A 24,449-nucleotide genomic window follows, 5' to 3' on the forward strand; every position below is an offset into this window, starting at 1 on the left:
CAAAGTCATTCTTTAAAAGTGGTGGCTACCAAAGTCATAAACTATATGCTTTTGGCTACAAGTGTATATTGTCACAAAGAAAATTATCTCACTTATCTTGGGGCGGATGGAGTATTATATTTATGGTTAATGGCTAAAACTAAAAGTAATCGATTTTAGTTGTAGACAATAATAATAAATCACTTTCAATTTATAATGAAAGAGACACATTTTAAAAAAAATTAGGAAAAATGATGTGCATATGCCCTAGTAATTTATCGTTCACATTTTCGTCGACATGGAACCAAGTGTTTTCACGACACTTTTTGAATTGTTGGAAAACTTTGTTTTTATTTTTCAATTGAAAAGATATATAATTATTTGAATGATCTATGAAATATATCTAAAGATAAAATCATATTAAAGCTGGTAATTTTCTTTAACAATTAATTCTTATCTTTATCAATTCAAAATTTGTATTACCATTTTCTGCTATTAATCTTAAAAGGTTTTAGTATAAATAAATTTTCGTGCGCTTAAAGAATAAATATTACTAGCAAAATGAAATTCAATACGATTATGATGACAGAGTGAACCTTATGCACCAACTAGCAACGAAATGTGAGTTTCTTCCAAAAAAATAAAAAGAGCAGAGGAAAATAGAAAACGATAAAATTAAATCCCCGAAGTTGAAATCGAATCTGAAACTAACAACCAAAATTGGCAGCTGCAGATCTTCAAATTTGACTTCTTCATATCAGAATCCATCGAAGTGAAGATCAGTGAATTCCATGAAGCTTATAACAGAAGTATTCTCCACTAGCAATCTCATTCTGCACGCAGCGTTTGCAATCTCTCTCACGCTCATCCTCTCTCTTCTCAAGATCCCAGCTTTATTTCTCCATGGCCTCCACACTTACATTCACCCAGATGACGTCAATCCCAACGCCACCACATCCAGCGGAATCCGAGCGGCTATTAGGAGGCCAGGCGCCGCTGAGTCCGAACAGCCCAAGCCCAGAAAGAAATCCAAAGATAAATTCGAGTTCGACGAGAATAAAGCTCAGATCTTCAGACTCAAACTCACTGAAGGTCATCTCCAATCAAGAATTTATTTCAGCGAGTTTTACAGCGCTTTTCAATTTCACCGTTGTTGGGTTTTTGTCTCTGTCGCTTCATAGGTTCTTGAGAGTTGATAAAGATTCCGGGTTGGTGAAAAATGGGACAATAATCCCTCTTTTGTTAGGGCTCGTGGGCGTTTCTAGATTGTTTTTCTTGATCGTTAGGGTTGGATTTCAGAAGTCCGCATCGAAGAGGTCTGAGAGGCAGTTGAGCTTCATGTGTGGGGTTTTGGGGTTTCTGTTAGGGCTGATTATTGCTTTTGGGATTGTTCCTAATTGGATTCTTGATTTTAGCTTTGAATCATTGGATGGTTTAGGCAAGTTTTTTCTTGCTGTTTCCATGGGCTCCATTGTGGGTTATCTTTACATTCCTGCATTGCGAAATGCACGTGCTTTTTGGCTGGGAACTGATCAAATTCGCTCTAATCTGTCGATAATTTCGTGTGGATGGTTGTCAAGAACGCTTCTTTATTCGAGTTACGTAACAACTGTTTTCACTTCATTGCTTTGGATTAGCCCTTTTGCGGACCTACTCATTAATGGTGGTTCAAATAGATCACATATGACTGGTAATAGGAGAGAAGTCATTGAAATAGCCGGCCGCATTGGTATGTCAAGATCGAGTTTTGACAATGTGAGGAGCTGGTGTTTGTTTGCTACAGGAGTGCTGCAATTTTTGACCCTGAGGCCTAACATACAATTGTTCCTAAACGAAGCCGTATTGTGTTGGTACCAGAGACTGCACGCCAGCAAAGTTCCCGACTTGGAATATAGCAGGGCAAAGGTTTTTCTTCACAACCACTTCCTATGCCTAGCAGTTGTGCAATTCTTTGTGCCTGCCATGGTGATACTTCTTCTCTTTGGCTTGTCACAACTTGATGATGGTTTCCTTAAAGGTACCCCAGGGGTTCATAATTTTACACTTTACTCGGCTTTCGTGAAAGAAGTTGCATTCTTTATGGCTTGGTGGATTATCTTTGTTTGGAGTGTGCTTAGTTCAGCCATCCTTGCCTTGTATCGCCATGGAACTTTATATGTTTCCTGATTTTACCACTCATGATTTTTGGGGATGCCATGATGCCACATATTTTGGTCATCTAACAGTTTGAACTGATTAGCAGTGTGATTCTGTAAAAGTATACCTTTTATGTTTCACCCCGGAACATGACAATTTTTGCTACAGTTTTGACATTGTTGCAGAGTTTTTCTCTCTATCTTTCCCGGTTTAAACACATGCCCATACTTCACTCGGAAAACTTTCCCTCCGAATGTATTATGCTACTGCAGTGCTGCTGTTACTCACTTTGAAGCTTTTACCTGTGCATGCACCCTTCATACTAGAAAAGTCTAATAATTGGAGATTCAGTTTCATTAACTCCTTCATTCTATTTCTCTCTCTCTCTTATAAGGTATTGAAGTAGAATGACTTGTGGCAAATGGCTTGCTTTTTTGTTATTAGATTTTTGTAAATAAAGTTCAGTTATGCTTTGTTGATGTGTGGTAACTCTCAAGTAGTTTTCTATATGGGTACTAATGTGGTTCTCAATCCTTTGAAACTATCCTCTTGGCTCTGCACTTGTAACAATCTCTTTCCATAACTGCATCTTCATTAATTGGCATGATTTAGATTTTTGGCATTCTTCCTTTTATATGCCCGCTGTGAGCTGTAGGCCTTTCCTTGCCGATTATACTTGTCATCAACGTGACAACGTATGTGTTATTTTTTTATTAGTATCATCTATTCTGCTGCAACAATACGACTTACCATTAGAAAATCTTGCAAAAATGGGAATAGTTTACTTTTATGAGCTATTTAACTTTGTGGCATCTGAGGAATTCCAATGCTGTTGTGTTGTTGAATACTGACAGCAGGATGAGTTTATGACCCATATTGCGTGTTAAAATGAAGTTATCTTGTGTGTTATGTTACCTTAAGCGAATGCATCTATCCTTACCTGTTTCGGTATCATCCCAACATTTAGCTTCATGCTTGTTGTAATGTCTTAGTTTGAGTGTAGGTACATTGTGTTTTGATTTGTGGTGGCATGAATTTATCCGCATTCATCACTAGCACAGGAAATAAATATGATCATATGTTATTTAAGCTTCATTTATTTCAGAGATTGAGCGCAGATGTTTGTTTGTTGCATCAACACACCCTAAGCAACTGTGAATTTGTGTTAATATCCTCTCTATTGCACAATTGCGTCACATCACCAACACATTCCTCACCTAAACCTAATTAATTTTTTTAATCCACTATTAACTAGAATGATTAATTGTGTTCCTACTTTCATGTAAAATGATTTCTCTTAGCCTGTGTTTGCTTTGATGTATAAGGAAGGGATAAGATACATTTACCACCTTATGTTTCGTTTGTTTTTATGTATAAAAAAATTTGGGTAGATTGTATAATTTTTCGGGCAGTGATAATTTTATACCTAAAAGAGGGTGATATAATTTTATACCACCTTATAAGAAGTGGATAAATATATTATCATAATAAATGTGAATCACACTTTAAGTGTTAAGTTTATACATCATTATATTATTCCTCCATTTAGAGAGATAAAAAGAGAACACACCCTATGTATATTATTTGATGGAATAATAATAAACTTTTAAAATGAAAAATCATCTTAGAATGTCTTCTAATGGATAAGTTCAAGATGGATTTGACTAGGCATTTTAATACTCCATCCGTCCACAAAATGAGTATTCATTTGGGGATGACAAAGGTTTTAAGAAATACTCCCTCCGTCCACCAAAAAAACTCCCATTTGGGGTTCGGCACGGAGACTAAGAAAGCTGAAAAAGGTGTTGTGAGTGGGGTAAAAGGGTAGTGTTAATAACTTTTGATTAGTTTTCTTTATCTTTGATTAGCATCAAGGTATTTGCACCTTTTCATTCTTTTTCTGTTTATTTTCTTAAATTATTTTCATTCTTTTTATTCTTTATTTATTTTACAGATTTTGCATTTAATAAATTGCCATTTAAATAAACTTCACTAAATTAACTTTATTTATTTATTGAACATTGAAAACTGGAAAATGAACATTAAATGACCGAATTTATTTGGGCAGATTACAAGAACTGAAAAATGCATTAAAAATATGCTATTAATGAACATTGAAAACTGGCGCCAACTTCATTAATCACTTGAAAAAAGGACAGCTTACATGGACCGAAAATTTTTGGAGGGAATTTTACAAGGCATCACCTAAACTTCAAAACATCAATAAATAGGGGCATTTACTATCAGTTCTGCCCAGCATTCATTACAAAAGAGAAAATGGTGAATTTAAGAGCTAGGCCTAAGTTAACTAATGAGGATAGAAATTCCTTGGCTCAATGGCTGCTCCAACACAGCACGCAAGGTAAGCTCCATCATGGTGCAAAGAAGCAGGCTGCCGAGAAGTTCCACGTCGCCTTGAGGACCGTTTGGACGATCTGGAAATCTGCCAACTCCCAACAAGCCCTTGGGTTACCTATTCAGTTGAATAAGATGAAGAAAGGGTTAGCACACAAAGATAAATGGAAGATAGACATAGAAAAGGTGAAGAAATTGTCCGTGTTAGAGAGATCGTCACTACAAGTCATGGCAGGTAAACTAGGGGTTAGTAAATCACTTGTTCATAAGTGGGTGAAAGAGAAGCAGTTAAAACCACATACCAATGCTATCAAACCTTTCTTAACTGCTGAAAATAAGATATGTAGGCTTAAATGGAGCCTCAATCAACTTAGTGCAGTAAATGAAGGAGGGTTCATTAAATTTCAGTCCATGTTCAATACCATACACATTGATGAGAAGTGGTTTTATTTAACAAAGAGTAAGGACAGATACTACCTGTTACCTGGAGAAAATGAGCCTTACAGGAGTTGCAAATCAAAGAGATTTATCGAAAAAATAATGTTTATTTGTGCTGTGGCAAGGCCAATCATTGATGCACAAGGAAACATTATTTTTGATGGTAAACTAGGGATTTTTCCCTTCATAACAGAAGAGGCAGCAAAGAGGAATTCAAAAAATAGGATCAAAGGCACAATGGAGGTAAAACCCATTCCAAACATCACCAAAAATGTAATGAGGGACTGCATGATCACACAGGTTCGTTTATTATTGTTTTGCTATCAGATTTCTAGGCACGAATTCATCATATAGCTTATGTTGCACATATTGACAGATGGTTCCCCATTTTAAGACCAAATGGCCTGAATTTGCAAGCAAGGACATATTCATCCAACAAGACAATGCAAAGCCACACATAAAGCCAAATGACCCGGAGTTTGTAGCAGTTGCAAGACAAGATGGATTTAATTTCCAACTTGTCTGCCAACCTGCTAATTCCCCGGACACCAACGTGAATGACCTCGGTTTTTTTAGGGCAATTCAGACACTGAAAGACCAGAAACCAACCAAAAATGTGGAAGAACTACTCAAGAATGTGCAAGATGCTTATGAAGAGTACCCTCCAGAGAAGCTTAATCATGTATTCCTCACACTACAAAGTTGCTACCAGGAAATCATCAAAGATAAGGGAGGCAACAACTATAAGATCCCCCACATGAACAAGGAAAGATTGAGCAGGCTGCAGATACTACCAGATGTACTAGCTGTTGAGGAACAACTAGTACATGACACAATTCAGTTCATAAACATGCAGGGAACTCAAGAGCAAAGACAACACAGCATAGATCAGTTAGAGCTCAGACTCCAACAGGTGGTAATCAGTTAGGAGTGTAGGAGTATTAACTTTTTGTAAAGGTTTACAAACCCAAACAGATGTGAAGCTCTGTTTTGAATTGTTTGGAATGTAAATCATGTTTATTTTCTTATAATTATTCAAAGTCTTAGCAATTATCCTCCTAATGTACCTCCAATACTAGGATGGCAGCCTAGTGGTGGCTCATTTAGAGTATAACAGCACCCCTCAGAAAAGACTCATCATAGGGGGTTTTATTCATGTTTAGTGCAAGTATCATCCATTCAAAATCAGTTCAATAACCAACAAATGGCATAAACAGCCCACACACATAGTAACAGTTGCAGAAATCAATTCAAGAACATGACCAAGGCATCACCAGCCCCCAATAGCAGTAAAACATACACAAATCCTCAGAAAAGTTTCATCATCGGATCAAGCATGGATCAATGTAGTATCATCCATTCAAAATCAGTTCAACAACCAACAAATGGCATAAACGGCCCACACATATAGTAACAATTCAAGAAATCAGTTCAAGAACATGACCAATGCATCACCAGCCCCTAATAGCAGTAAACCAACACAAATAGGAATAAAAATCAATTCAAGAACATCACCAAGGCATCACCAGCCCCCAAAAGCAGTAAAATATACACAAATCCACAAAGAACGATTTCACCTGATTAGAGGAGATGTAGGTGACCCGAAAAATAAATTTCTAGGGTTCTCAGCCTCCGAGCACGGACAGAGGCATCCACCTCCTTTCGCACGAAGGGCGGCGGCGGCGGCAGCGGAGGTTCATCCACGGTCCGGCCACCGCTAGCAAGCCAAGCGCCGTAGCCCCCATCATCGAGGATTACCGCCTCAGAGATGCCCACCCATTTCGTCCATTTTTCATCCTCATATTGGGCGAAATTGTAGAACTCTGCCTCTTCCAGAGATCCGGGTTCCGGAACCCTAGCTTCAGGAGATCTAGTCGTCGGGACCCGATCGATAGTAGATCTAGTCGCCGGGAGAAAATGGATCCTAGATCGAGGCGGCGGAACCCTAGAATCGAGTTGCATGCCGAATAAATTGGTTTCCGGCACCATGGATTCTATTTCCGACACCGAGAACACCGTTTCTGATACCATGGATTCTGTTTCCGTGACCGAGAACACCGTTTTCGGCACCATGGACTCAGTTTCCGACACCTCAAGCCCAAGGAAGGCGGCATAGGATTTTGCCACCGATTCCATGGACGGGAGGTCGGTGGATCCCAAATCGTTCTCCACCGATGGTGAAGCCCAGAGAAAATTATCGGATAGGAGTTTTTCAGACATAGTTGAACGGAGAAGAAGAAGAAGATGTGAAGAGAGAGAGAGAGCGGCGAAGAAGAAATGAGATAGAAACCCTAGGTTACAAATGGGCAGATAGAGGTTATTTAGTGGGTTGGGTAGGATTATTTAATTAAGGTGTTAAATAGGTTAGTTATTTTAGATTAGCAAATTTAATGGTAAAGGGTAGTAAAACTTAAAAAGAAAGGAGGGTATAAAAGTCTAAAAAGCAGAATGGGAGTTTTTTTGGTGGACAAAAATTTAAGGGCAAATGAGAGTTTTTTTGGTGGACGGAGGGAGTACTAGATTAAATGTGTGTGAGTAGAATAAGAGTCCCACTTTTATTGTGAGTGGATTGTGTGGAGTACACTTACAAAAAAAATGAGTATCCATTTGATGGACGGATCAAAAATGAAATATGAGTACTTGTTTCATGGACGGATGAAGTAAGAAAAATAAAACTAAGATGGATTTGATTTTTTTTTTTTTTGACAAAAGATGGATTTGACTTGGTTTGGGCTTCTTAGGTACCTCCCCAACTCCCGTTGATGGTTGGAGGCACTCTTATGTTCTACTAACTGTGGTAACATATTATCCAACAAAATAATTAATACTGCTAAAGTGCTAATAACTACTCGAGTTTCAGTTAAGTCATTTCAAATTGTCGGATTATTTGGCTTGAATTAATTATTCCGTATTCAGATTCAGGTTATCATCTTCTTGGAGTTAATTTTTTTTATCATAATCTTAAACTCAGAAGTTTCGGGCTAACCTGCTGAGTCAATCGAGCCAAAAAGCTTACGTGAAAACAATTAATCTATGGAGTATATTTTTTTCTTTGATGATCAGATTGAATTATATCACTAGAAGCTATAATTTCTAATACATTATTAAAGAAGAAAATGATTCTACATCCTGATTAAACCTATGAAAAATAATGAAATATAGTACTCCCTCCGTCGCGACTAACCTGATTTGTATTATTTCTTTTTGAGCCGTCCTAATTAACTTCCGTGACAAAAACCACGGGGGAGTGCTCAAACCCGAACCTCCTGTCTCCCACACTCGTGCTCAAGCACTTGATCTTCCTCTGCTCTGAAGTATCGATCCCTCTGCACTGAAGCTTTGATCCCTCTGCTCTGCTCCTTCGACTTCTCTGTTCAGCGGGGAAGCGATTTCTCTGTGCGACTTCGCTGGCCTCAACTTCGCTGGCACTCGACTCCGCTGGCGCCCGACTCCGCTAGCGCCTCGACTTCGCTGGTCAGGAGAGATGACTTCTCTGCGCTGGAGTCTCGGTTCCTCTGCTCGGAGTGACTTCCCTGCTCGGATCCACTTCGCTGCTCTGCACAAACAGGGAAGAAAGCAAGCCAGTAAAAGGAACAACAGGAGACCAAAAGGAATAGAGAAAAAGAAATCAGAGGAAACTCGATGTGGGAAAAATGTGTCCTCGGGACACTTTGGCTCAGATTTTTCCCACAGTAGGCAGGCCCTTCCAGCAGCTCAATGATCACGGTTCAAAGGGAACAGGAGAAACAGATCAGCACCCCAATCCCGATTGCACAGCCACCAGCAGCAGGAATCCGATGGACAGGATTCCGACACCCACAAAGTATCACCAACCAGGAAACCGATGGACAGGAATCCGGTGATACAAGCACTCAATCGAAGCGAAGTTCACACCCACAGTCACCAATCAGGAAACCACGAACAGGAATCAGGCGACACTTCAGGAAGGAATAGCAGAGTGAAACTTCCTTACAATTGAAAGACTTGCAGCAGGGATAAAAAGGAGTGGAGGTCATTGGGAAGGAGGATGGAGCATTGAAGTCGGAGGTGGGGATCGAGGAGACGGGCGGCAGAAAAAGATGGAGTGGCGCAGATGGGATAGTGGGCTAGAGTTTGGAAATAGGCCGGATAACAGATTTGGGCTGGGGAAATAAAGATCATTGGGCCAACTCTCCACAGTGTATTTTACAGGTCCTACACTTCTTCACACATATCTGTATGTGCCATAGTAGGACGTAACTTAACCTCTTTGCATTTGCATTCTCCATTCATGACCATACACTTTCACCCTGTGTTGATCTTTTAGCCTGAATTTACAAATATAGCGTGTAATTGTATCCCTTATTCACTTAGGGCGTGTTTGATATTGGCTAATACACTGTATTAGTTAATTTAGTACAGACCAGTCTAGTGTTTGGTATTATTTAGTAATAATGTGGATGACCCGGTTTAATCTCACGACCCAGTATTATTAATCCAGATTTCTTAGGATTAATAATACCACCTCCCCCTTAGGATTAACTTAAACCAGGATATTCTGTATTTAGCCATGATAGCAAACACCAACTCAGTATTAATAATCTGTCATTATCCACGCTAAATATCCTGGTTACAAATTATCCTACATAATCCTTTACTGAAAATCAAACGAGCCCTTAATAGTTTGGGTCAAAATTTTAGCTGATGTGTATTGCCAAAAGTTGATTTCGCAACTCTATCATTCTTTCCACAAATTTAACTCTAACCCTTTATTTATTTATTTGACTCAATTTATGAATTTCAAGTTGGATTGATATCTCTAACTGCTAAAGATTATCTTGAGATCTAGTGGAAATTATTGAAAAATAATACTCCTTCCGTTTCAAAAGGGTATGCTCATTTTTTTTTCGTCCATCCCACAAGAGTATGCACAACTCATTTTTTGACAGGACATTACCCATTATCTTTTATCTTCACTTTCAACTATTATTTACTACTTTATTAATATGATCCAACATTAATTCTTCACTCCACTAATAAAAGTGAATTCATTTTCTTTACTCATAATACATTCATTTCAAACTAAGTATGTTTTTAAAAAATGAAGTATTCAAATTGAGGTACGTGATCATTAGCGGGATACTGTATAATCCTTGAATCGGATTTAGAAGGGACTTCCAATATTTTAAAATAAGGGTGGTTATAAAATAATTGTTATTACTATATTGACCTTCTGACTACCCAAAATTACGTTTGAGCAGAATTTTCCCAATTAATTATGGTAACTTAATTTGTGGGTACTTTGAATGGACCGTAGATCTGATTCCCCTGTTCACCAAATCGACTTAAAAAAAGAAAAGAAAAGAAGTTGGCGAATATATTTTGCTAGTGTGAAACCTTACACAATCTTGATGAAATTTTTGGAAAAGCTGCAGTTTACGACCAAAACTAAAAAAATAAAAAACCAGCCCACGAAATTCTCCACCGATCCGTTGTTGAATATTGAAATTTCCAGATTATTGAAATCCACGTAAATGGTGTTACTGTTACATAGTGATAGATAAGTTTAAAATACAAAAGCGCCTTTAAAAACCTGCAGTGTGCTTGTGTAGACCAGCAGCAGCAGCCCTCCAATTTCTGTTCCTGCGCAGAACCTTCTTCACTTTCACCTGTCTTCCGAAACTTCGTCTCTCCTTGTTCAAATTCCTCTCTCTCTCTCTCTCTCTTAAATGGATTTATCCATCATCAGAACCTTCCAGAATTGCCTCGTCTTCAATTGAATTATTTATTACTTGCAAGTGTAAGTGCGATAATTCTCCCTCTTTTTTTCAGAGTTATTGATTTTCCGGTACTGAATTAGGCGGCGAGACGACCTGAGCTGTATGGCTTCGCCGTCAGTGGACCGGAAAGGTGGAGAATCGTGGGGCGAAGATATGCCGAGGCTGCTTCCGACGCCGTTTTTGACCAAAACTTACCAGATCGTCGACGACCGCGCCGTGGACGACATCATCTCCTGGAACGTGGACGGATCCGCTTTCATCGTGTGGAATCCGGCGGAGTTCGCCAGAGATTTGCTCCCAAAGTACTTTAAGCACAACAATTTCTCCAGCTTCGTTCGCCAGCTCAACACTTACGTAAGCTTCAAGCACTGGGTATATTTCCATTTAATTCTGCAGATGTTTAATTTGAGGTTGAGTTTTAGGGATTTAGGAAGGTTGTGCCAGATCGGTGGGAGTTCTCGAACGAGTGTTTCCGTAGAGGCGAGACGCATCTGTTGCGAGACATTCAGCGTAGGAGAATGGCGGCGAAGTCGGAGGATCAGGCAGTGGGTAGCCCGGCGGAGCTGATTGACGAGAACGAGCGGCTGCGGCAGCAAAACGTGCAGCTCAATAAAGAGTTGAGGCACATGAAGAATCTATGTAGCAACATTTACGCTTTGATGTCCAACTACGCCGGAAGCGAGCGTGCACGTGCTTGTAAATTATACATGACGGAAAATGTGAAGCCTCTGGAGCTTCTACCGATGACCAGATTCTGCCAAGAAATGACGCGAAAGGGGAGGGAAACTGAAGCTACGTCGGCGGAGCATCACATGGATTTGGAGCTTCGCCTCCCGGGAGACGGTAGGGACTAACGTGTACACTTTGACTCTTGAGAAAAATAGGATTTGGATTTGGATTGTGTTTTCAATAGCATGTGCAAATGCAATGCAACACTATTCGGGAAATTTCCCGACTTTTTCTTAATTTTGAAAATATTTACTACTTTTTTGGAGGATATTCAAAATATTTACATGTATCTACGACTACGTCTTATTTAAATGGAACACAAAATCTCCTTTACACTCATCATGCTAATCCAAACTTGCATTTCGATCCAAATCGTGTAAATAATATTATCCAATTATACAAATGACACTATTTATGACATTATTCAATTATATATATGACACTGTAATATTTTAAAATATTATAGTGTTATTTAAAATACTATAATGTCATTTACAATCTTATAGTGTCAATTAATTACAGGAAGTGTCATTTATATTTCTGAATAGTGTCAATTATACATAATGTCATTTACAATGTTATAATGTCATTTATACGCAGTGTCATTTGTATAACAGAATAGTGTCTATTACATACAGTGCATTTGTATAATCGAATAGTGACATTTACACGATTTGAATTAAGATGCGGATCAGGATTTGGGTACGGGTCAACCTGAGTGTACGGTACACCCAGGTGTATCCAAGACCACTTCTGAATGGAAAGTCACAATGCTACTTTCTCTCTCTCAACCATGAATGCTGGAAGGAAGGTGGAGTCTTGATCCACTTCTTTTAACAAGAGATATCATTTTGGATCCGATTTGACGAATTCCATAGAATAATAGTAGTATGTATTTACTTTTTGAGTCATTATTTTGTTATAGCTAGGTATTTAATTTAGGCGCTTATCATGGAGCTTCCTTCATGTTTACAAGAAAAGAAACAACTTCACAATGACTATCTGCTGTTTTTCATATCGATCGGGACCTAAGTATCGATCATGCTTCATACTTGCAAGAAAAAAAAATGTTGGCTTCTGTCACCCATCACATAATTCTTTCTCTTCCTTCATATCGTGGCCTAATTTTCCGTCTTCAACCTCTTCCATATATGTAATTACCCTTGTTTTCAAATCTGGAGGTGTTATACGAAACTTACTCTAACTGAAATATTAAATAATACTTCATCCGTACACCAAATATTTGACACAGTTTCTTTCTCAATTCATCTATGAAAATTTTTCCGTTGCATTTTTTATAAGGGTAAATATCATATTAAACCTTGAACTATACCCGCTTTATCAAAAATACCATGAAACTTTTGAAATGCTCTCTAAACCCTCAAACTATCAGGATTTTATCAAATATATCCCGCATCTCTTTTCCGGCCACCAGAAATGTGACGTGGCTTGCCGGATGCCACAGTGTAATTTAAATTCTATTTTTTTTAATCCATGTCATTTTTTTATTCTCTTTTTTTTAATCCATGTCATTCTTTTATTCTGAAAATTAAAATACATAATTGTCTCACGGTTTTCTTTTATTCTCTTTTACCAAACTCACGCACACACTCAGTGCGGAGCTCATCTCCTTCCCTTCTCTCGGTTCTGCCGCCGCCGCCTGAGGCCACCGAATGCTCGATCGGCGCGAACCGGCGCCGTCCGCCTCCACGCCGGCGTCTCTCTGCTTGAGCCAACGCCCCTTCTTCTTCTCCATCGCTGAAACACACCCACACACATCTCTCGTCTCTCTCGCTCTCGATCGTTGTCGCGCCGCGCTACCACGTCTGGAACCACCGTCACCCCCGACGTCGCCGCTGCTGAAGCAACGTCGCCGCCCGGAGCTGCTGCTGCTTTGCCCGAAGTCTAGGTCGCCGCCCCCTGAAACGCCGCGTGGGGCTGCTACCGCCGCCTCAAATCGGCGGGTTGACCGCCCTGCTGGAGGAGCGCCGCCGTCGGTCTCCACCCCGCCCTCGCCGAGGTGGATCCCGAGCCGGACTTCGAGGCGCTTCTCCACGGCGTCGCGTATTGCCTCGTCGACTCGTCAGACTGCGTGGTTTGCTTGGATTAGCCTGAGTCACCTTCTGTCTATCTCTGCGTCCCAGTTCCCTCTTTAATTCTTCGTTGAAAGCACACAATTGAAGGGAAAATGTCGAGCCCTAGCTCCTTCGTCTGAAATTGCCGGTCACCGCCCCAGGGGTTGACGTCGCCGCGCCTCCCTTGGTCGGAGATCGCAGCACGACTAAAGTCCTTCATCTGCTCATGGATCGAGCCCTAGCCTTTCGATTCAGGTCAACATCGACTCTGCTCTCTCTTCTCTTCTGTTCTATATTTCCGCCGCCGCTGTTGGAGTTTGCTCACAGCGTCGCCGCGCTTCCTCTGTTGGGGACCCTCGCCTCTCTTGCGGTTGTCGGAGGCCCCTCTAAAGCCGAGGTTGTCGCCGCTCTGGTCCGACGCTACGGCGTCCTCTCCTGCCGACTCGCCGCATCCTCTATGCCATCACCGGCGACCTCTTTCTCCGTCGATCTCGACGTCAAGGCAGCGGCAGTAGATGCTACGCCTTTCTCGCCCCTTTCCACTTCACTCGATGAGCCCTAAATTAATTTCCAGGATTGATTAAAAAAAGAGAATAAAAAAATGACATGGATTAAAAAAAATAGATTTTAAATTACACTGTGGCATCCGGCGAGCCATGTCATATTTCTGGTGGTCGGAAAAGAGATGGGGGATATATTTGATAAAACTCTGATATTTTGAGGGTTTAGAGAGCATTTTGAAAGTTTTAGGGTATTTTTGATAAAACGGGTATAATTCAAGGTTTAATATGATATTTACCCTTTTATAATAATAAGATTCATGTACAATTCACCATTTTATTAATCTTTAATTCCCTTTTACAATATTTGTTATTGATGGAACCGTTACCCCATTTTAAAACCACTCAATTTAAAATTACATTTATAGTGAGATTCTTATCCTATTTACAAAATAACAATTAGATTCTTTTCCTAATGTGTATACTATAATACTTAATTACTTTTACTAAAGAAGTTTTGTAAAATAAATAAATAAAAATCTTATCTTAGTCAATTGCGTCAAAAGAGAAGATTAAATCAATCAGGTGTATTCAATCGTCAAAACTCACATATCATTTTACTTTTATCTTATATTTATTGCATGAAGAAATGTATAAGGACTGCGATAATTTTAGTATGAAATTCTAAAATCAGACACAAATTCAAAAACAAGATTCATCTCCAAATAAATAGGACACATATCTCAGGGGGGTGTATTCGTTGTGGAATTTAATGGATTTCTATGGATTTTAAAAGTCTGGGTGTATTCGTTCAAGACTTTTAAAAGTCTGCAGAAATCTGGGTGTATTGGTTCAAGACTTTTAAAATTCCATATAAATCTGGGTGTATTCGTTTCAGACTTTTTAAAATCCATACAAATCTAGGTGTATTCGTTATTCCATTGACTTAAAATCCAGAATGACTTTCATGGATTTCATCCAAAAAATACACACGACGAAATCCGGCCAAGAACCACGAGAATTGAAATCCATGAAGTTTTAAGCGAGCGCTGAGTTCCAACGCCCGCGGCCAAGAAGCCAGCGAGCGCCGAAACTCAGCACCCGTTGAGAAAGTCCAGCGCCCGTTGGGTTTGAGCGGCCGCTGGGTTGCACCTGAATTAGATAGAGAGAGTTGCGGATTTGGTTTTGAGCGGCCCGCTGGGTTTGAGCGGCCGCTGTTAATTTGGAAAGCCTTATTTGAAGAGAGATAGAGAGAGAGAGTTGCGGATTTGGTTTTGAGTGAGATTTGAGGGGAAAATTAACTTTGAGTTTCCGGGGAATATTCTTGAGCTAGATGATGAACAGGCTAGCAGTGTTACATCGGAAAACCCATCTTCACTTCTTGGTGATAGGATCTTAATTGTGTGCTGCACACGCAGATTAACTTGGGCGAGCTTCCTTTGATTTTCATCCATCTCTTCTATGAATGTGAATAAAAATGTATTAATCTGTTATTCACACAAGTAAAAGAGTTATCATTTTGTGGGGTTTCCCTTGCGAACTAGAACCGTAGATGCAAATGCTTCTGTTTTCTTTTTCTTTTTTTAAAATTTTCCGGTGAATAACTTCTGAAACTTCAGAATGCAGGATAAGACTATTGATGATATGGATAAGACTTCTGAAACTTCAGAATGCAGCGCTCGCTGGTTGATGATATGGACATATTTAAATGTTTCCAGCGCTCGCTGGGTTTCCAGCGGTGCTGAGACTCAGTGGGCGTTGGTTTTCATGGAATTCAATTCCAGAATTGTCCCGTAAAGTCTTCGAAAATCAGTGAAAATCGGGGTGAAATCCAACCACGAATTCTTTGAAAGTCGTCTGGAATCTATGTGAATTCCATGGAATTTAAATTCTATGGACTTTTTAAAGTCTGTGGAAATCCACAACGAATACACTCCTCTCAGATCAAGTTCATAGTCTGCCAAGTCTCAGTCCGGCTCTGGGTGTTGTGGATATTTATCATATTATCTTCTTGGAAAACTCATACATAACGACAGAAGACAGTTAATCCTCAACTATATAGCAGAAAATATGAAAAACATTATTTTTATTTTTGGCTTTTGGTTTTTGTTATTACTATTATTATTTTTTATTTCTTCGGGATGAGGCAGACAGTGAATCCTCAAGTAAGTAGCATTTTTGTGGTTCTTAGAAAACGCCAAATCACTAATAATTCAACCACACTGATATATATTCAATCCTAATCTGACCTATCAAATTTCTTTACAGACCTATCAAACTCTCTCCCAGCGAGGATAAAATGAAACAAACCAAAAAACTAATGCCTACAATTTCAATCTCAAGATCAAAATCCACAATACAAAAGAATATTTACCAACTCATAGCATTCATGCGTTGATCTCTGCATTGCACTGATGCTCCCTGCTACAGCTTCTTCTACCCCAGAACATATTCGAACAGGTTGTTTTCTCCGATCTCATCCCTTCCACTTTCTCCCGTTCGCTTGGTACAGGCTGTGGATGATGAGGAGACTCTTCCGGATGTTCGCTTTCTCCCGAATCAAAATCAGGACAAGGGCCTTCGTTGCACGTGCACAACGGGATAGTCACTGAAGGAAATGGACTACAAGTGACCGGGCAAAACATATCTGAAGAGACGGAGGCAACACGGTTCTTTCTCGTATCTGGTGAACCAGCAGCCTCCGACGTGGTGTCCTGCTCGCGTTCTCTTGGATGAAGCATGCAGGGGGTGCATAAGCCGAGCGATAAGGGTAGTTTTATGTCTTTAGATGAACAACCAGGTAGTTTGACAAAATACAGAATGCCGTGCCGGCAGAATGGACAAGGAATGGAACCAGGAGGTATTGAAGATTCTGACGGAATGTTACTGGTTGAGCAAAGGTAGAGAGCACATCTCACACACAGTTCATGTGCACATCCTGGAAGTAAATATTGTCATTAAAACCAAAGTAAATCAGAGAAATATATCAAAATTTTGGAATTTTGCTGTGTCATACAATGAGCACGTTAAATTTTATAAGTACAACCAGCCAGCCAATATTTCAGGATGTTTTCAACATAGTCTGTCATGTAACGGTACGGAACATATATTAATCAAAGAATTCAGTCAGGGGTATGGCAACATACGGTCAAGTCTCAAATCTCAGACAAGCAAAAGGATCCATCCAGTTCAGAGTTTTTATATTTGGAAAAGTCAAAAGTTGCTACACTTGCAATAGTCTTTAGACTTCTTAATCTTATTGCAGATGGATAACACTAAGATAAAATGTAATGTAGCCTTGTTTTCATTTTTTTTTTTTTGCAGTCATTCCTATCTGAATGTTTAGAGCTTTATTCAGGAACCTTGCGATCGACAAAATGCACCCATAGTTTCACAATTTTGAAGGCAACAGTACATTGCTTTTTTTAAGCACATCTAGTGGATTGAAGATTCCATCTGATCTTTAATCTAATTTCTTCGCACAGACTTAGAGGTAGCTTACGGTCAAGGTATTTTTCTCAAAAAATTATAATATTGGACTTGTGGAGTATGAGGATAATTAGTCAACTAATCTAGATTACCTTTGAAATTTTAAGAATTTTCTTTTGCATATCGTGTAGTGTTTATAAAAATCATGTGCTTTAACATTTTGACCCCCAACCTTCTATATTTTTAACGCACTTCCTATATGCTTTAAACTTCACTCTTTAGTCTTGGCTCCATCTCTGCCTTTAGAGTTTACAGCTAGTCCATTTCATACCACATATGTCATGTAGTTTATATTATTATAAGCACTTCAAGTCATGAAGACATACCCTGATACTCTTGACAAGAACATAGATTCATAATAAGTAACACTAACTAGAGCAGGACCAGTCAATTTTCAATGAAGTACTGCCACAATATACATTGTAGGAATGACCAACAATGAGTACCAACAAAATCGGAAAAACCAAAAACAGGTACATATAATTTAGGTGGAGAAAATGTCACAGATAAACAGACAGCTAACCTTGCGCAGCCACGCTACAAGCTCTCTCGAGGCAAACCGCACAAATATCTGCATCATCTGACCCAGTAGCTGAGGACTGCAAGCCATAGTCTCTGCAGCAAGTGGCCATATTAATCAGTTCAGAGAAAAATTGACAGGCACAAAAGGAATTCAACTATTAAAATAAGTCAGGATTTACCTAGCTATATTTAGCACACTCAGAAGTGGTAATGATAAATAATTAGAATGTGGGAACGTTGGGAGTGGCAAATCAGAATTAGGCGCCAGCAGGGGCTCAAGCCAATGACGTCCCCACATCCTTGCGACATCAATAGGAAGCCAGCTGAAACAGGGTATAGACCATTAATTATAGCAAGGAAAACTTAAATGACCAGAGTGCAAAAAAACGTATCTACAGGTAATTTACCCATTGCAGTTTAGCGACAAACGACTGGCACCTTGAGCAAGAAGGATCTGCAGAAGTAGAAAAGTGTAAATGTAACATATAATATGTCAGCAGTAAATGCCAAGAAACTACGGTATGGAAACTTTATTATTACTTGCATAAATTTGCATAAATTCAAAAATTAATGTGGGTGAACTATCATCACCTGGCAGCACTTTACATTTCCTCCACATGCGGCATAGTGCAAAGGAGTGCTCCCAGCACCTATAAAATCACAGATAGAAAATGGTGTAAAGTGACAAACTAGAGAGGTTTTGAAAGTACGTTATACGTGGCCAAGGAATATATACCTATCAAATCCATTGATGTTCCATAATGAAATGTCACAGCTGATGCATTGGCATGAAGGTCAAGTAGGAGCTGAACACAGTCAAAATATCCATTCAACGCAGCCATATGAAGAGCAGTAATGCCACCATCTGCAGCCTTGTTTACAAACTTAGAGAGAGCACTGCCATGTAAGAAGGAAAATATACAATAAGAACAGGTTTAGGCTTTAGCTCATTTCAAGCTAAGAGAAGATGCATTTTCTCAGTTTCAGATCCTGATCAAACTAGAGCGACATGTTGTGAGTGCATGGCCAATGTATATATATACAGCTGTTTTTCCTTATACGGGTTATCTTATCACAATGAGTAGAAGACCTTTCACACAGTTGAAAGGTAACGGATAATCATTAATGAACAAATTTCCTAAGTTTAAGTACGGTACCACATTGATCATTTCATTCTGTTGAGCATTCAAATGAAATTCATTTTGACCTTTTCAAACTCAATTAAGAAATTCTAAAAGCAGCATAACTAAGCACTTGCTTCAGTTTCCGTATCCATTTTGACATGAGTGAAGGTGAAGATAAATGTTATAGTGGATGCTGAAAACCTTACAAATCACAGTCTGTACCTGGTTTTATTATTAGAACCATCACTTCCATCACTAACAATTTGGGCGTTCAGAAGCTCAAACGGAGCACTTGGAACAAAATCACTGACCACTAATCGCATGCATCGCACGTGTCCATTGACAGATGCAAAATGGAGAGCAGTCCTTCCACTAAGATAATCTGCTCTAGTAACCTGAAATATCCCAGAACAGGACATACAAGTATGAATTCGTTGAACTCTATATGAACATCAACTAAAATATTGAAGATTGTGAAGAAAAGAAACATGGGCATTTCTGCGAATACTCACATTGCATCTAAAGAGAAGAAGAGTTTGAACAACTTCCCAGTGCCCATATCGACACGCTTGCATTAGAGCTGTCTACAGAAGGAGAAAATGTGGTGTTTGATGACTAGGATTTAACATAGATCAAGCATCATCTGTTCTCAAGAAAATTTTCAAATTAAACTATCTATATATCGGTTAACAAGTCAAAATCACACCCTAGTTGATTCAAAATCAATCACGATCGCCATTTCTTGAAAGAGAAACAGAGGGGAAAGAGACAATTTAACTTTACGAAAATAACAATCTTTCCCAAAACTTATGCAAAATAATGAATTTCCTTTACCTGTCCACAATAATTCCTTGAATTCACATCAGCCCCATTCTCCAGTAACAATGCCACAATCTGACAGTCCAATTATCCACAAATCAAGATAAAAACAAAACCGCCCTCAATCAAGTTAAGATTAATACATAGAAATGAGAATTTGAATAATTCAAGGGGTAATCCAAAAAGAATTGAAGTTAAACCTCATTGTGGCCCTTGGCGGCAGCGAAATGAAGAGGAGAGTTCAAGCCTCCGAAAGTTGAGTACTTTGCAAGGCATGGATTGCAATCCAAAAGCATCTTTGCCTCAACAAAATCCCCATCTCGCGCGGCGGACACCAATCTTTCTCCTGAAGCTGAGCAGCCAAACGAATTCCCCATTCCTGGTTTGTTCTTCGACAAAGATTGAGCAACCAGTTTTTCTTTTTTGTGCCTTGTTTCTCTCTCTAAATCTTTGTAAAGATCATGTACGTGGTGATGGTTTTGTCTGGTGTTGGAGAGAGAAGTTTATAATTGAAGAAACATGATTAGATAAATTAGGTCAACTGTCATCAGTCATCATACGAATTCTCCTTTTCTTTTCATACAAACTGGTAATTACTACTAGATTAAACACTTGAAGAAATATGAGAGAATTTCCAATTTGGAAAACCAAAGAAACCCAAATGGAAATAAATAAAGTCGAAATTAGATGTTGAACAATATTGGATTTTGTGGACAGGACGCTGACAAAAAAAAAGTCGCAAAATATAAATTAAACTTTTTTAGAGCATCTAAAGATAAATAACTTCATTTTACCCTTTGCTTTTTGGGGTCCTTCATTTTGCATTACCAGAGTGGATAAACCATCAACATCGCCCACTCTCTTCATACTAAGACATTAATTTTGAAAAGGGAAAAGCTGTGTCCAAAATTAACAAGTAAAAATTTTGCTCCAATGGTGGTGGGAGGAATTAATTGGGATTCCTCTTCGCCATGGGAACTGAAAAGAGAGAAAAACTTTTTTTTTCTTTTTCTTCTTCCTTTTTTATGCTTTTAACTTTAGAATATTTACAAATTATTTTGTACTCGTATGTTTAAACTTATTAATTTGAGAAAATACGACTTTTTTTGTCGTTAACTCCAGATAGTTAAATACTGGGAGATGTGTTGCTTTGAGATAGCAAAGTGGGGACCAAAACAGGGGACACTTGTTCAACATCTCCATCTCTTGAGTCTTCACTACGTTTTTTTTTTTTTCCTTGTGTTTTATTGTCTTTGAAACTTTTGTTGTATATTTGTTTCTTGAAAAATGCTTTGTATTGTTTACTCACTTCTGTAACTCATCATTTGGTACCTTTCTCTTTCTAATTTTTTAGGACTTGTTTTGTTTTTAGGACTCAAAATAAACAAATATATGCCACATTATTTGAATTTAAATTATTTTTTTATATAACTATGAACTAAAATAATTACTAGGGGGGAAAGTTTTGTTGATTAAGATAGGTACAATAATTTGCGAGCTAGCTATTAATGCATGATAGACTTTTTATAAATCTCATTTAGTGAGCAATTAATGGTGAGCTTGAAAGATAAATTATGCGGCGATGCTAAAAAAGATGAAAGTTGTGTGAGGGGTTCGTTGCTAAAACTCATCAAGTCTAGTCTTAACCTATTCCGAGTATTTATTTTAGTGACGTGGGACATTGAGGTAAAAGGATCCCCCGCTGTGCACTGCACCATGCTGTGGATCAAAATAGGAAGAAAATTTTATAAAAAATGAAAAAATATCAAGTTTCCTTTATTTTGGTGCACAGCACCATGCTGCATTGTCCATACCAGACATTGAGCTATCTTTATCCTGAAATTCAGGAAGACTAAATAATTCACCATCCTTGACTTTTATTATAATGTCTTCTTATTTTTTTCACAACAAACTATTGAATTTTTTTTTTTATAAATTTATAATATTAAATATAGAAATTAAAAAGCCGCACTATAGGGGACTCGAACCAAATTATTGAAGTTATGCTCCGCCTATTTACATAAAAAAGTTTGTCATGAAAATGTCTATACGGTCCGAATAATTCACAAAATTTTAATTTTAATAGTTCATTAAAATATAAGAATATAAGTTATTCGCACCGTGCACAACGTAGGCCTTTCAAGTACGCTCAAATGACAAGTACTTAGCACATCCACATCGGGCCGACTCATCACCTGGCTCGAGTCATTTTGACGATAAGCTGGCCAATGCATGCCCCTGACTCGAGTCTCGGCTCATTTATATGAGCCGAGCTCATCCGCCCTTTTGTCAAATCGCGTGCATACATGCGCTAAAATATACTTCATCCGTCTTATTGATCTTGTTCTATTTTCCTTTTTGGGTTGTTTCATTGATCTTGTCATGTTTTTATATTTGGTAACGATTTTACACTACAAATAATATGGCCCAACGCCTTTACACACTTTTACTATACTAATTATACTCTCTTTAATAACCGTGTTCAAAAGAAATAGGAAAAACCTAATGGGACGGAGGGAGTATTTAAAAAAAAAAAAACAAAACAAAACAACACTTACCTGAACTGAGAAGCAGCCGCAAGCAGAGAGGGAAAGAGACGATAGTGGAGAGGAAGAGAGAGACATGTTGATTTTAGGATTTTTGTTGTTTTAATATTAATAATTTAAATTAATGTAAATGATTTAAGAAAATATGTTATTTAAATTGGTGTTATTTAAATTAGATTATGAGTGGATTTTGAAAATAGCCACTTTTGAATAGTAAAATTAAATTTTACCCATTAAGATAAAAACTTAAAAAAATACTCACTTCTTGTGTTAAAGGACTAAATTACCCCTCTTATAAATGGGCAAACCCTAGCCTCCTCTCATTCTCTCATCTCTCTCTCTACACGCTCTCTCTTTCTCTGGCTCTCTCTCTCCCTTCCCCTTTCTCTACACGCACATTCGCCGCCCTCCCGCACCTCCGCCGCCGTCTGCCCCCTCGCCGAGGTCGAGGCTCCGGAGAAGGTCGTCGATCTCGGCGATCAGATCTCGAGCCTCACCCTCGTCGACAATCAGAAGCTCGGCGATCAGAACTCGACGCTCACAAGCTCGACGTCTCCGCCGCGTCGTTCGCCCCCATCGCGGTTGCTTCCGCCTCAGTCTTTCTCCAGGTGCTCACCGTTGCCGCCATTCAAGAAAAGCTATTGTAGTTTGCATTTTTGAAGGTGCAATAGTGCGTGTAAATGTAAATGTAAGGGTAGGTTTCCTTAAGATCATGTGTTGCGTTTCTTAAAAGCCAAAAACGCATCGCTTCTCTTAGAATATGAAATTTGTTTTTTTCGCTGGTGTTGTAGATTTTTAGAATTTCAAAAGATTAGGGTTAATTTTTATTCAAAGAAAATATCACCTCTTGAGATTGAGATTCTAAATGAAGAGAAATTTGAGAAAAAGTTAAATTCAATTTGAATTTAATCGAAAAAAATACAAATAACGAAGAAATTGATGAAAATCACGCAATTTTGTACAAATGTTCTTGAATTCACAACTAGGTTTATGAATTCACAACTGAATTATCAGCGTTGGTTGTGAATTCACAACTGAAATAATGTTGGTTGTGAATTCACAACTTGAAATAGTGTTGGTTGTGAATTCAAGTTTTATTAGTTGTGAATTCACAATTTGAAATAGTGTTGGTTGTGAATTCAAGTTTTATTGGCTGTAAATTCACAACTTGAAATAGTGTTGGTTGTGAATTCACGCGAATTCACAACCAACACTTGTTATTCACAACCAATACTTGAATTCAGTTGTGAATTCGAATTTTAAAGGTTGAATTCACAACCAGTGAACTGTGGGTATTTGTAATTTTTTTATATGTAAGGGTAAAATGGTAAATATGGGTATTTTTTTAATTTTTTATCTTAGTGGGTAAAATTAATTTTTACTATTCAAAAGTGGGTATTCTTATATATTAACACTTAGATTAATGTAATTTAAATTAATACAATTTTAATTCAAGTAATTGTATTACTAGAATTTAAATTTGTGTCATTAAATTAAATGAGAGGCAAAGATCACAACTAGTTCATATGAGTCAGTAGCATAAGTCAGGCCATTGCAGATTTTGACTCATAAGTAGTTTCGGAGCATTGATGAATCAGTAAGTGACTCAACCAACATGGATAGGACGCCCAAATTAGAGGGCTTCAAAATAAAAATAAAAACTCATTTATATTAGCCCTATAAAAAGTTCTCTTACTAATTTTAGAGGATTTGTTTTTTATGGAAGCATGTATGATGGAAAGAAGCAACCGTGATCTTGAGAGAAAGAAAGAGAAACAAAAAAGGCAAAATAAAATAAAATAATGTGATACTGATGAAAGAATCTTATTGATCATTTTTTAGAAAATAGCACGCACCGTTACAAAGAAAAAAATCGTGAACTTTGAAATTTTTTTAAATATTTGTTGAATAAGTTAATAATGGTGAAATCACTAAGGATATATTTATTTTATTATTTAAAAATGACTATATTATTATG

General features: G+C 38.2%; 4 protein-coding genes across 4 annotated transcripts; 3 read left to right on the top strand and 1 right to left on the bottom strand.

The window, feature by feature from the left end:
- The first annotated feature begins 564 nt into the window (after nt 1-564).
- Nucleotides 565-2,282, top strand: LOC130993505 (uncharacterized). The gene is given in 2 exon segments (XM_057918412.1): nt 565-1,118; nt 1,120-2,282. Coding segments are annotated over 2 exon segments (1,374 nt in total). The 5' UTR covers nt 565-770; the 3' UTR covers nt 2,146-2,282.
- A 2,110-nt stretch (nt 2,283-4,392) lies between these two features.
- On the top strand, nt 4,393-5,836 carry LOC130993972 (uncharacterized). Its single transcript, XM_057919011.1, has 2 exons — nt 4,393-5,208; nt 5,285-5,836. Exons 1-2 carry the CDS (start codon nt 4,393-4,395, stop codon nt 5,834-5,836), a joined length of 1,368 nt encoding a protein of 455 aa, XP_057774994.1.
- Nucleotides 5,837-10,302: 4,466 nt separating this feature from the next.
- Nucleotides 10,303-11,735, top strand: LOC130993506 (heat stress transcription factor B-2a-like). Its single transcript, XM_057918413.1, has 2 exons — nt 10,303-11,021; nt 11,090-11,735. The coding sequence occupies exons 1-2, from the start codon at nt 10,770-10,772 to the stop codon at nt 11,519-11,521; spliced, it is 684 nt and encodes a 227-aa protein (XP_057774396.1). The 5' UTR covers nt 10,303-10,769; the 3' UTR covers nt 11,522-11,735.
- Nucleotides 11,736-16,146: 4,411 nt separating this feature from the next.
- Nucleotides 16,147-20,968, bottom strand: LOC130993507 (E3 ubiquitin-protein ligase XBAT33-like). Its single transcript, XM_057918414.1, has 11 exons — nt 20,720-20,968; nt 20,126-20,408; nt 19,941-20,000; nt 19,619-19,690; nt 19,329-19,501; nt 18,719-18,879; nt 18,574-18,632; nt 18,390-18,436; nt 18,162-18,305; nt 17,984-18,075; nt 16,147-16,909 (listed from the first exon to the last, which is right to left on the bottom strand). Exons 2-11 carry the CDS (start codon nt 20,300-20,302, stop codon nt 16,359-16,361), a joined length of 1,536 nt encoding a protein of 511 aa, XP_057774397.1. The 5' UTR covers nt 20,303-20,408; nt 20,720-20,968; the 3' UTR covers nt 16,147-16,358.
- Nucleotides 20,969-24,449: the final 3,481 nt, after the last annotated feature.

The sequence above is a fragment of the Salvia miltiorrhiza genome, chromosome 7, assembly GCF_028751815.1.
Source record: "Salvia miltiorrhiza cultivar Shanhuang (shh) chromosome 7, IMPLAD_Smil_shh, whole genome shotgun sequence".
Classification (NCBI taxonomy): Eukaryota; Viridiplantae; Streptophyta; class Magnoliopsida; order Lamiales; family Lamiaceae; genus Salvia; species Salvia miltiorrhiza.